Below are 11,571 nucleotides of genomic sequence, written 5' to 3'. Positions count from 1 at the left end.
GGTGTCCTGCTGACAAACGTTCAATGATGCATGCACATCAGGGAGGTGGTAGTGCTGGAAAGTGCACTAGTGCACAGCTAGGTTTGCTTACCTTTGAGGTATTTAAATAGTAATCTGTCGAATACAGCCACTGATTACCTTCCTTTAGTAACAGAGCATGTGTGGTCTTTCACTGAAGTGCTATTAGCATTGTTAACAGTCTATATAAAAATACACAGCAAATGGCTTTACTCGTATCACTTATACACATTTGACACTTAAGTGCAGATAAAACTAGGTATCTGAAGTGCAACAACATGATTATGCTACAGTATATGTCACAGTTCTCCTTGTTCCTACATTTTAACATCTTTAGCAAACATTTGCACTGCGTAGCAGTTGTCACCCATCCACTAATAATGCCGATTAGTCTGTTCTGATAAATAAAATGCTTTGTGCCATATACAATCAATACAGGATGTGATCTGACTGTTACTAAGACAGTTTACAAGGACAGTACAGTTAAAAAACATAAAGCTCAGGGAAACAAAGTTAAAAAATATTAGTTTTCAAATAGCTGCGCATTTGGCAACAGTAAATGTGCAGACAGAGAGAAGCAGCTGGGAGTACAGCTCCCAGTAAGTTCAGTACAAACAGCCAACAACATAGGTAATCAGAAGGAAGCTAGTCTGAGTTTATTTAGCATGGTAATGTTGTAAATATTAGGTTCTGCACTGGTTCATTTCAAGCATATAAGGCTAACTAGCTTACCATACTGCAGTTTCTTTTAGCTTTACTGAGCTTTTGGGTGTCTTTTCATTAGGCAGAAACACTCAACAAAACGCAATGAGCACCGCACAAGCTCTCATCTGGTAAAGTTCAGCTGGTCTCTATCCTCTAATGACCAGAAGGACCCCTTTATCACTTTACTTGGCCAGGTATGTTACACACACAAGGAATTTGTTTCCGGTACAGAACCGAGGCAGCCATCTGCGGCGCCAATTCACACCGACGGCTCTAACCATTGGGGGGACAACTTTGGGGTTCAGTGTCTTGTCCAAGGACACTTTGACACGTGGAACGCAGGCACCGTAATTCGAACCTGCAACACTCCAGCTGAGAGACGACTGCTCTACCCACTGAATCACAGTTGCCCCATATATTATTTAAGCCACAATTTTCTCACTCTCTGTTGAACGGAATGCCTTCTTTTGGGATGTCCACATTTTCCAGCTGTCCTATGAGCAAATCAAGCAGTTTACTGCACTACAAGTCCTTGCCATATGAATGTCTACATAAACTGTCATTCAGCTTTGTTTTCTACCCATATGATGTGCACGCATGTCGTTGATGACATTGCTTGGAAGCCCATCTATAGTTCAAGGATAAAAGCAGCAAATATTTAATAGATATTCTGATTAAGAAAAAAGTTTGTAATGTTCAGTGCATCTGAGACTGACATGAATCTATATTGAAACCGATACCAATTCATTTAAAACACATATTGGTGCATCTCACTTGTGACAAGACATGCTAATATTTTTAAAAATAAATCTCAACCTGTAACTTTAGGAGGTCCAAAATAGCATTAATGAGATGTCTTTTAAAGATGTTTCCTTTAAAGCTGAACAAAACCCAACACTGGAAGCTCTTGGCTTCACTGTCACATGCAAACTAACTGAAACCTAATGTGTCTGTGCATATTGTAGTATTAGAATTGACTGATGAGAAAGCCTTAGGACCACAGCTCAGAAGAACTCTTACCACTGCTTGGTAATGTCAAACACCATAATGACTCCATTGCAGTTCTTGTACACATCCAGGAACTCTGCGTCCAGGGCCACCTCATCTGACTAACACACACACACACACTCTGATTAAACAGTTGGATTAATCACATGATATGCAAATGAAATATTACTTTTATTTTGACAAGTTATATTTTTGGTCACTGATCACCCCACAAGACCTCTTCGGCTAATTCCATCACTGACCCACATACTATAAGTGAGTCTTTTATCCTGAACACATGAGAGTCATGTGATAATCACCTCTTGAGGCTCATTCTCCAGTTTCAAATTGTCTCCACGCCTTTTGCCTTTGCCTGAAACAACAAGAAATCAGCAGTGTTAAGCTTAGAGAGATGAAAAAGGAAAAAAACCCACCATAATCTGCAACTTAGCTTGTTGTATTACAGTGATGAGTACGAGTAAAGAAAGCAGGGCAGCACAGCTGTGAGATCATTTTCCATAAGAAAAACATCTTGCAGCCTAACTTCAACATGTTATAATTTAAGTTCTGGCTGCTGGCATTAAGTCATGGCTCACACTAAGTGCAGATGCTCAAGCTCTAGCTAGACACAGCAGAAACAGCCTCACACCAAACCTGGAAATAGCCAACCCTTGAGAATACTGACATTCAGATAAGAGGTTAACGAGTCAGGGCAAAACCACAGCACACAAATGGATTTATTTTCTACACGCTATAGTAGCGCTCACCTACACCTTCAGGAAGAAGATACTTTTGGCCTAAGATGAATGTGAGAAAAGTGCAAAAGAAGACAACATCAACACTGAGCACAAAAAAGAACAAATGAACAACCATGGTTCTATCTGATGTAATGAAATACTGCAAGAGGTTGTGAAAAAAAGAGGTGTAATTTCTCAAAGCAAGGTCAGCCTCAGCAGAAATTCTTCAACTGGTATGTGTCAACACTCACCTTTGTCTACTACGTCCCAAACCTCTACCTTGACCACATCATCAGTAGCTGAGAGAAACAGAATGGATTTTTCCATTATTCATGTTCTTGGGCCACAGAGTAAAAGAACTGAAATGCAGACACTATTAAGTGACTAATATGGGTAGAGTAACTAAAACACTACCATAAGATGTGGTGGTAAGTACAAACACAAACACAAACACATGACACCTACTATAATGTGTTAGATAAACTCAGTCTAAATCCACAGTCTCTTTTTGTTTACCTTGGTATGGAGCCACTGAAATGATTCACCAAGGTACAAACAGTAGATGTCAAATACAAACTAGAATAGAAACATGGCCAGAACAGTGGTGATAAGACAAAAGAAGATATCATGTTCAATGTGTTAGACTTACTTTTGTAATTCCAATGGATACTTGTGGCCTGGATCTCCTGAGTGGGTATATACTCCTCCGCAAATTTTTTTCCCTGCAGTCGATGCCATAAGGTACTCTTACCAGTGTTTCTGTCTCCCCTGATGACTATTTTCACTTGAGCAGGAAAGAGATTGTACATGAAGTTAATCAGAAAACGGTTTATCAAATTAAACAATGAGAAACATTTGATATGTAATAAAGGGATGGGTCATATCTCTGCATTTCTTACTATTATACTGAACCCCTTTGGCAAAACGTCTCTGCAAACTTTGGTTCATCGACTGCAAGCCAGCTGGAATGTTCTTCTCTCTGAGCTGCCCTGGCTCAGAGCTCACCAGCTTCTTCAGGGCTGAAAACATCTTGATGAGGCTTCACAAAGCTTGTATAGAAACAAGAGGTAGTGCAGTGGACCTCCACTGATAACTCGTCACACAACAACTGGAGGAAAAGCGTGACAGTGTGTCCTGATGGCTGGTGAAGTTAAGTGTCCATTCTTACATGCAAATACGATGCCAAATGACTAAATATTGACTCTGAATTTAACAGCTGTTCTTTTAAACCTGACCAGATGTTCTTGCTCACCAGTCGGCGGTAGAAGTAACTACCATGTTGTTTTGACCATCATCTACGGGGGAAAAAAAGAGGTATACAAGAAGTTATGGTTGATTCCCTTTGAAGGTTGTAGACATAATAAAAAGGCATGTTTGACAAACACATACCAGTGAGCCTATACAATGTCTTCATTACAAATTGTGACAGAAATGTGCAGCCACAAAGAAAATATACCTATACATACAATATTGAGGTTATTTCAATAGATAAATATTAATAGAAATATACACTGCATCCAAAAATTGAAATCACATCACTGAGACTGGATTTGGTCCCAGGTTGTGCCTCTCTTGTTTTGCCATCACATTCACATCAGAGGTAAGCACAAAATGACCCGATGATCACTGAAAAACCCACAAGGTTCTTCATCCTGCTCTTGTGATCCTAGATGTATTTCTAGATACCCCAGATACCTTGAACCATCTGGATGAAACATAATTCCATCTGCTGCATGAAGACACTTTTTTTTTATTACAATACAGTGAATATCTTTCATTTTGGACTGAGAAAATAGGGTATTTGTAGCCTCTAACTCTACAAAATGTTGATGGGACATTTTCAGTATTTTCTAACATTTTATAAAACAAACAACTGGATTATTTCATATTTTCTTACAAAATTACATTTTACATGTCTTTCCAGCTACCAGGACAGATAACTGTTTAAAAAGACAGAATACTGCTTCACACAGACGGTCAGATGACTGAGATTTCTGGAAATATCTTAAGAACAGCAGTAGGTGTACTGTAGAGCTATGGTTAAATCAGATACGTAGCTCTGTGGCACAAATGTAATGATGACGAGAGGCACAGTCTAGGGCTACATTTAATAATATAGCCAGGTGATAATTTTCCAAAATGTTCATTAGAAACGAAGTAGTCACGGATTTTAAGTGAAAAATAGAGCCGTACTTGTGATACATAAAAGGTCTTACAGCCGTGTATCTGAGAATGTTACAGTGTACCTGTAAAATCCTAATGGGAGCGGTCACTGAGTCCCAGGAGGTATTACATTATTCACTATCAAGATCAGCTCCTGACACAACACTGGGATTTGTTACTAGGTAACATTACCAGCACCATGTATGTTACCATGAACAGTACCAGTACCATTCAGCTTGAGGAAAAGCTAGTTCAAATTCAAAGCCAAGCTGTGCAATAATGCAACATTAATGTACGGTGAATTAATTCCTTTCGGCGGCGACTTTTCCCTTTAACGTTATCCAGCTAGCATTTAGCTGCCCGGGCTATTAGCCCGTTAATAGAGAACTTTACTGAATGTTTGAAGCAATATTCACTAAAAATGTTAACGCCATAAACTCTAAAGGGTATGCCAAGATAAACGGAGGCTTTAAAGAGTGATTAAGTAGTCCGGTTTGTTACCTATCCCGGTTAAAAGGTAACGTTATCCTTTGGCTCTGTTTAAGCTAGCAACATATCAAGCCGATATTAGCTTAGCGTCACCCTTGTACGCTCATTGACCCTAAACGGCAGCTGGACAGGATGCTTTCTGCAAGGTAGTATTATCTACAGATACTTACGACTATTTAATATGATAAGAAACTGCAATCCCAGCATCTTTTTCTCAAGACATCTGTCAAACTTCCATCCCAACAGTGATATAGCAGCGACATTCCTTTGCAGAGAAAGCTGCTACGACAACCCAGCATCGGGCGTCACACAAAATGTTCAACTTCCGCTATGCCTTCAAAATAAAGCTTATGTTTTAGTAATTGAGAACTAAGGGCTAGATTACAAATTGTAAAAACTGGAGAAATTTGTTTTAAGAAATCACCAAAAACTGGAATTTTGAACATCAGCTTTTAAACCAAGGATGGAAATTTGAACATCAATTCCAAAACGGGAACTCCATCTGCTAGTGATGATCATATCATGGTTATAAATGTATGATATCATATAGTCAAAAGCTTTATATAGGCCTAGTCATTTTACAATGTGGCGAGATTATTTTATCTACATTTGGAAAATGACAACAACAACATACAATATTTTCTAAGAAAACAATGTTCCAGTATTCAGGAAAATCCAGAGACATCAGTGGGGGCAAGGATTTAAGTACTTGTGAAAATTGGACTGCAGCACATACTGAAACCAATCTGCAGAAGCCTATTCAATACCACCTTGCAAAAATATGTAATGTTGCGTTGATTTACAGCACAACTCAATAAGCAATGAATTAAATTTTTTGGAGAGGCATGGAACAATCCATTAGATTCTGGTGCTGATCCAGATCATCATCCGGATCCAGGATTTTTTTTTTACCACTGTGTTGCTTCTAACTCCATATATAATGCCTACAATGCTCGGACAAAAATTGCACAGTAACATGCACATAAGATATACCACACACCAAAGCGTGCTCTGGATGCAAGTAATATTCTGGATCTGGTGATCAGGAGATTCTGGACCAGAATTTTCAAATTAATAGGGATCATTGGGATCTAACGCTAACCCAAATGTAACCCCTAGAAGCTCTTGAGGCTTGCGGCGCCTAGCGGTTCGACGTAGGAACAACTGAATCAGGCATCCTTCGCCGTCATGTTTATCTCATGAAAACTCCTGGTATTATTTGTAAGTGCACACGAGGCTCAAGCATTGTTATAAACACAAGCAAGAATACCATAATAAATGGATAAATAAACAGCCCATCGAGTCGTTGCTGGCAGTTATTTCTAAAATAACATTCAGTGTTTGCTGTCTTGAACACACCCCGCCGAGTACCCTAATATTGTTCAAGGGAAATAATGGCTGCTCAAGAGCCGTCTCCACCATCTTCCCTGGAAGGCAACAAGCCGGGCTTCCCGAAGAAAATTTTGGCAAACAAGCTCGAAAACAAGCATTTGTGCAATTCGTGCCAGAAAATCCTGAGAAGGCCATTGCAAGCCCAGTGTGGTCACCGCTTTTGTTCCTTCTGTTTTCACAAAATTGTGAGGTGAGTAGACATGGCTGCTAGTGAGCTAGCTAGTGGTGTAGCCTTTATGAGCAATTAAACCTTCCCTAATCCTCCTTCAGATACCGTCCAATTTAAAATTATCCTGCGTACAGTCACAGATAATGGTATATACCATTAAAAGTCAAGTTACAACATTTTGCAAAGACCCACTGCTAAATTCGGCGTACAAGTAATTTTACAGTCACCACTTTATCTAAATAAAATCTCAACTTGTGTGATGGGCTGGCAAGTGTCCTCGTAGCCAGTCCCGCTAACCTCTGTTGTGGCTTTCCGGAGCAATAGTGGGCTATAAATTTCCACAAGTTGAACTGTACACTGTATTGTATTAAAGTAATACCAGATAGGTAGGTTATGCAAAAGGTCCTGCAGCTGTTAAAGTGGATAACGTCTGATCAATATCAAAGATTTTAATTGTCAGCTCACTATATGTGCAGTACATACAGGAAAATAGAAATACTGTTTCTCTCTCACCTAATGTTGAATGCCCATACCATTTAAGAAACTAAAATAGAATAAAAGTAGAATACACACAGAATAAATAGAATATGAAAACTGAATTCAAGTAATAAAGAGAAACTAAATGGTACAACCTAATGGGCTGTGATGAAACTCAAAGCCATGTGCAAAGTGACAGTAGTGCAAATAATAATAATAAGTTCATGTACTGCCATTCTTGTATGTCATTCAAGTATAGAAAGAACGAAAACGTACACGCGCGCGTACGTTTTAGTTCTTTCTATACTAGAATGACAGTAATAGAATACGACTGCTTTCCTTTCATTTGTTTTGCCATGATGCAGAAACAAAAATGCATTAAATAATGTCACAAACATATTTCGCATTTGGACTAACGGCACAGTAAGGAGACAAGCTTGGATGTGAGATCACTGGTTCCCCCTGCGCATGCGTGTAATGGACCTTTGGGGGCGTGTACACACTTACTGGCCACTTTATTAGGTACATCTGTACAGTTGTATGCAATACTTCCGCCTTAACATCTGTGTTTTATGAAGCTCAAAATGTTTCAGTTTTTGGTGAAATTGTCATAAATGTATAAATTCAATTATATGTTTATTATTGAGGTCATAGTTAAAGGTGGTGTTATACTGGACTACATTATATTCAGAGGTGTTTCGATATTTTTGTCCTCACCAGCTACACACATGAGAGGGTCAGAATATTATTACAAATATCTTAACTCTAGGTCCCCTCACCTGTTTTATTGGAACCTTTATCTGGATCTCCCAGTTGTTATCAGCAGATGAAGCTGGGACCACTTTTGGTTTGGTGTTTATTTAAAGACCATGAGATGTGGATGAAAACTCAGACAAAACCTTGAGTTGAGATGATATTGTCATTCCATGGTCAAGAGTGACCTCGGTGGACTAACAGCATTTGGATAATTGTGATGGTAATATAGATACTGTATATTGTCTGACACACTGTTGGTATTTTAACATGGATGTCTTACATATATTAATGTAAATATGTTTTTTTTTCTCTTTGTAAGCTCTGGACCACAGAAATGCAGTGCTTGTATCAAAGAAGACTTGGGTGAGGAACCCACCTCGATTCTCAAGCAAGGTGGTGTAAGTAGAGTTTGACCTTGCCTTGCAACCTTTTCAGAGATTCTCGTGGTTAGGTTAAATGCAGTGCTGGTATGAACTTAATTTGTTGTTGTCGTGTTTGTTAACATAATGGACAGTCTGTCATTGGGAATTCAGTTCAGTCAGGTTTGGTGATTTTAAATAGCTTATAATGAGAAACAAGATGTTATTGGACATAAAATCTTTCCAAATAAGCTTGAGCACTGTAATGTCACTGTCAATGTTTTCAGAGCCACTATGCTGGAGTACAGAGCCTGCCTTAAAACCTGTTGACTGCTCTGTCTTGGCTTCATACACAATAGAGCAACTATGGCCCTCTGTCCCTAGAAAGACCAGATGTGCTGGAGAAATTAGAGACAGGAGAAAAGAGTGAGCTCCAAGTATCCTGACCGTCAGTAAACTGATACAAACTAACATAAAACTGATGTAACAGTACACCCAAGACTGGAACTGAAGACACAAACCAGACACCACTGACAACAACCTCTGCTTTTCTATCCAGGCTTTCCCAGACAATGCAGCTCGGAGAGAAGTGGAGGCCTTGGCAGCTGTCTGTCCCAATGAGGGATGCACATGGACGGGAACTATCAAAGAATTTGAGGTACACAGTAATGTAAAGGAGGGTGAAGAAAATAACACATGCTCCCAGTCACTGTCCATTTAGTTTTGACTGTGGCTGGATGTGGTGTTTGGTATACTTGTTTGCTGGGACTGTGGAGTGGTGTGGGTTTGTTCCTTTGCTCATCAAATGTTCTTTCATTTCATGACATCATGAACCACTGATCTCATTCTGGCTATGCTCACGTTACAGACCTATGATCACTTCCTTTTTGTGTCAGATCTGATCTTTCTGTGTTGCTAGTGGTTCAACGCATTCATGTTTGTACTGTAACTGACTGTATATCTGGTTCCTGCGTTAACACCACTGAGATCCTAAAATGCCATGCACACACAGGATTAAACTGAAATGCGAGTCACGTGTGTACAGGAATAACGGCAGCGTCATTTATGTGATAAAATTAGCAAAACAATATAAGAGAAAAACTCTGCAGCTTGTCATTCTGAACTAGAATCATATTATGGCAGTCGGATGGCCTTTAAATCACACTTGCTCCATTTTAAGGCAAGTTTAAGCAAAGTGTCGGGTACAACTCTATATGATCATTCACTGCCTGGCGGTCCTCCAAACAAAGGTACATCTATTTTCATGAAACAATAATTGAACTTTAGAAAAAGTGTAAAATTTGTTTTGTCTGTCCTGCAGGCCAGTCATGAGGGGAACTGTGACTTCATGATCATCCTGTGTCCTTCCTGTAAAGAGCTGATGCGAGCCAATGAACAGGAACGCCACAATGAGAGAGAATGTCCAGAAAGGACACTCAACTGCAAATACTGCAAAGAACCATTCTTGTTAAAGAACATCAAGGTCAGGCCTCTCTGTATTGCTACAATCTAATTAAGCATTGTGCTAGTGTATGACTCCTTTGAAGAGTTGTTGCTTCAGGGATGTAATATTGTGATGTGATACCTGCAAGTGTCTCAGGTTTAGGCCTACCCTTCTTTGTGTCATGATCAGGTAATGTTATTATTACTATCTGTGTGATGAAATATGCCAATTTATGGTCAGGTGACTAAGGATGCAACTAACAATTAAAAAGATTTCTTTAAAGCTATTGATTCAATTAGTTGATTAATCCTTTAATTAACTTATCAATAAATAACCTTATCTATTACTCTTAATCTCAACCTTTTTATTCAAGCATTATAACTTACTTTAACATGAAATCTGTGTATGGAGGAACCATTTCAAACCTTTATCTTTTGATACTATCACCAAAGTAAAGAATTTTGCAGTGTAGGCCTCAGTAGGAAAAGTAGTGTTTAGAATATCCTGCCATTATTTACCATAGTATGCTGAGTGTGGTTTAGTTAGAGCTGATAATAATTGGAAAGACACTTGTATTATTAATCTGTCTTTATTGTGTGCTTGTTGGTTTGTGGCAAGTACTGACTCCTTCTTTTGACTTGAGGAGTCTGGCTAAATGTTCAGCCTCTCAGCCATGTAAGGGGGTCTTGCTAAAATGCTTATGTTGGCCCTCTTAAATTACCAGTGTCCATTTTGATCACTTTGTTTGGGTGGCTTCATTTTTATTGTCTACATTGTAGACCTTTTCCACTGTCAAAAAAGAAGTTACCAAGAAACTTACCTTTATACAAACACATGCTATGACATGGTGCACTTACTAAGAAGAGCGTAACCAGGCAAGGAAGTCAGGGAGGTGACAAAGAACTCAACAGTCACACTAACAGCTTCAAAAGTCCTCTACAGGAATGGAGAACCAGCTCTCTATCAATCAGGCCTCTATCAATCAGTAACTAAACAGAAGAAACTGAGCTTCCTGCCAGAAAGAATGGGATAAACTGCACATATCCAGGTGTGCAAAGCTTGTAGAGACTTAGCCAAGAAGACTTTAATTGGCATCAGTTACAGCTTTATGGTCTGAATACTTGTATTAATGAAAACTTAGAATTTTTGATCAATTTCCAGAAATGTCTAAAAACATTTTTACTTTGACATTATTGGTAATGGAGTGTAGCTTAATGTGCAAAATGGCAGTTTTATCCACTTAAAACAAAAATTTACAACACTGTGCAAAATGCAGTCTGGGAAAGGCCTGGATCTGAATATTTCCTGAGCTCACTGTATTTTTTAGATGTTTGTTTCTAACTAATCTTACTTTTTCCCCTTAGGCTCATGATGAAATCTGTCCAAAGTACCCAATGATATGTGAGGCTTGTGCAAAGAAAAAAATCCCCAGAGAAAAGGTATTTTAGATACTTATTTCAAATGGAATTTTATAATTCTGTTACTGATATCATTAACCATTTAGCTAGGGAACATTCTATAGATCATTAGCTTTTTTTATTTTTTTGTTTTGCAGTATGTGGACCATATTAAGTTCTGCAGTAAATTTAAAGCACCATGCAGATTTCATGTTGTTGGCTGCGATACATCTGTAAGTAGACATGTTTGTCATATTTTGTTATGTGTCTAACACTGGCTAATGTAACTACTGGACCTTTTAATATCATGGCAAAAGTCAACAAATTTAATCATTTTTACACTTATCTGTTTGTGGAAACTTGAGTTCAAATATGAAACATAGTTTTGATTGCAGTGTGTGCCCTTTCACATGTTTAATACAATCCTAAATCATAAAAAGTTGGGACAGTGTGTAAAATCAAAATTAAAACTGAAAAT

General features: G+C 38.5%; 2 protein-coding genes across 9 annotated transcripts in view; one reads left to right on the top strand and one right to left on the bottom strand.

Annotated features, from left to right (window-relative positions):
* Nucleotides 1-6,929, bottom strand: part of rabl6b (RAB, member RAS oncogene family-like 6b) — a 24,181-nt gene extending 17,252 nt beyond the window's left edge. For 2 of the 5 annotated variants that reach the window (XR_002274863.1, XM_020599155.1), the window contains exons 1-7: nucleotides 5,270-5,426; nucleotides 3,347-3,742; nucleotides 3,097-3,231; nucleotides 2,699-2,746; nucleotides 2,478-2,507; nucleotides 2,031-2,083; nucleotides 1,744-1,832 (exon numbers count right to left, since the gene is read on the bottom strand). Coding sequence is in view for 4 of the 5 variants with exons in the window: in XM_020599155.1 (XP_020454811.1) it covers nucleotides 1,744-1,832; nucleotides 2,031-2,083; nucleotides 2,478-2,507; nucleotides 2,699-2,746; nucleotides 3,097-3,231; nucleotides 3,347-3,476 (485 nt within the window). In the remaining variant the exon portion in view is untranslated. Of the gene's footprint in view, nucleotides 1-1,743; nucleotides 1,833-2,030; nucleotides 2,084-2,477; nucleotides 2,508-2,698; nucleotides 2,747-3,096; nucleotides 3,232-3,346; nucleotides 3,743-5,269; nucleotides 5,427-6,912 lie in introns of those variants that run through there. The other 3 variants (XM_020599157.1, XM_020599156.1, XM_020599158.1) reach the window with 3 other exon arrangements.
* The window catches only part of traf2a (Tnf receptor-associated factor 2a), a 15,562-nt gene continuing 10,007 nt past the window's right edge, over nucleotides 6,017-11,571 (top strand). The window contains exons 1-6 of one of the 4 annotated variants that reach the window (XM_020599163.1): nucleotides 6,017-6,681; nucleotides 8,213-8,291; nucleotides 8,812-8,910; nucleotides 9,574-9,735; nucleotides 11,061-11,135; nucleotides 11,252-11,326. In XM_020599163.1, the coding sequence (XP_020454819.1) occupies nucleotides 6,494-6,681; nucleotides 8,213-8,291; nucleotides 8,812-8,910; nucleotides 9,574-9,735; nucleotides 11,061-11,135; nucleotides 11,252-11,326 (678 nt within the window). In that variant the 5' untranslated portion in view covers nucleotides 6,017-6,493. The remainder of the gene's footprint in view (nucleotides 6,682-8,212; nucleotides 8,292-8,811; nucleotides 8,911-9,573; nucleotides 9,736-11,060; nucleotides 11,136-11,251; nucleotides 11,327-11,571) is intronic. The other 3 variants (XM_020599161.1, XM_020599159.1, XM_020599160.1) reach the window with 3 other exon arrangements.

The sequence above is a fragment of the Monopterus albus genome, unplaced genomic scaffold (genome assembly GCF_001952655.1).
Source record: "Monopterus albus unplaced genomic scaffold, M_albus_1.0 scaffold40.1, whole genome shotgun sequence".
Classification (NCBI taxonomy): Eukaryota; Metazoa; Chordata; class Actinopteri; order Synbranchiformes; family Synbranchidae; genus Monopterus; species Monopterus albus.
The sequence above is the reverse complement of the archived record's forward strand: the minus strand, read 5'-3'. Positions and strand labels throughout refer to the sequence as shown.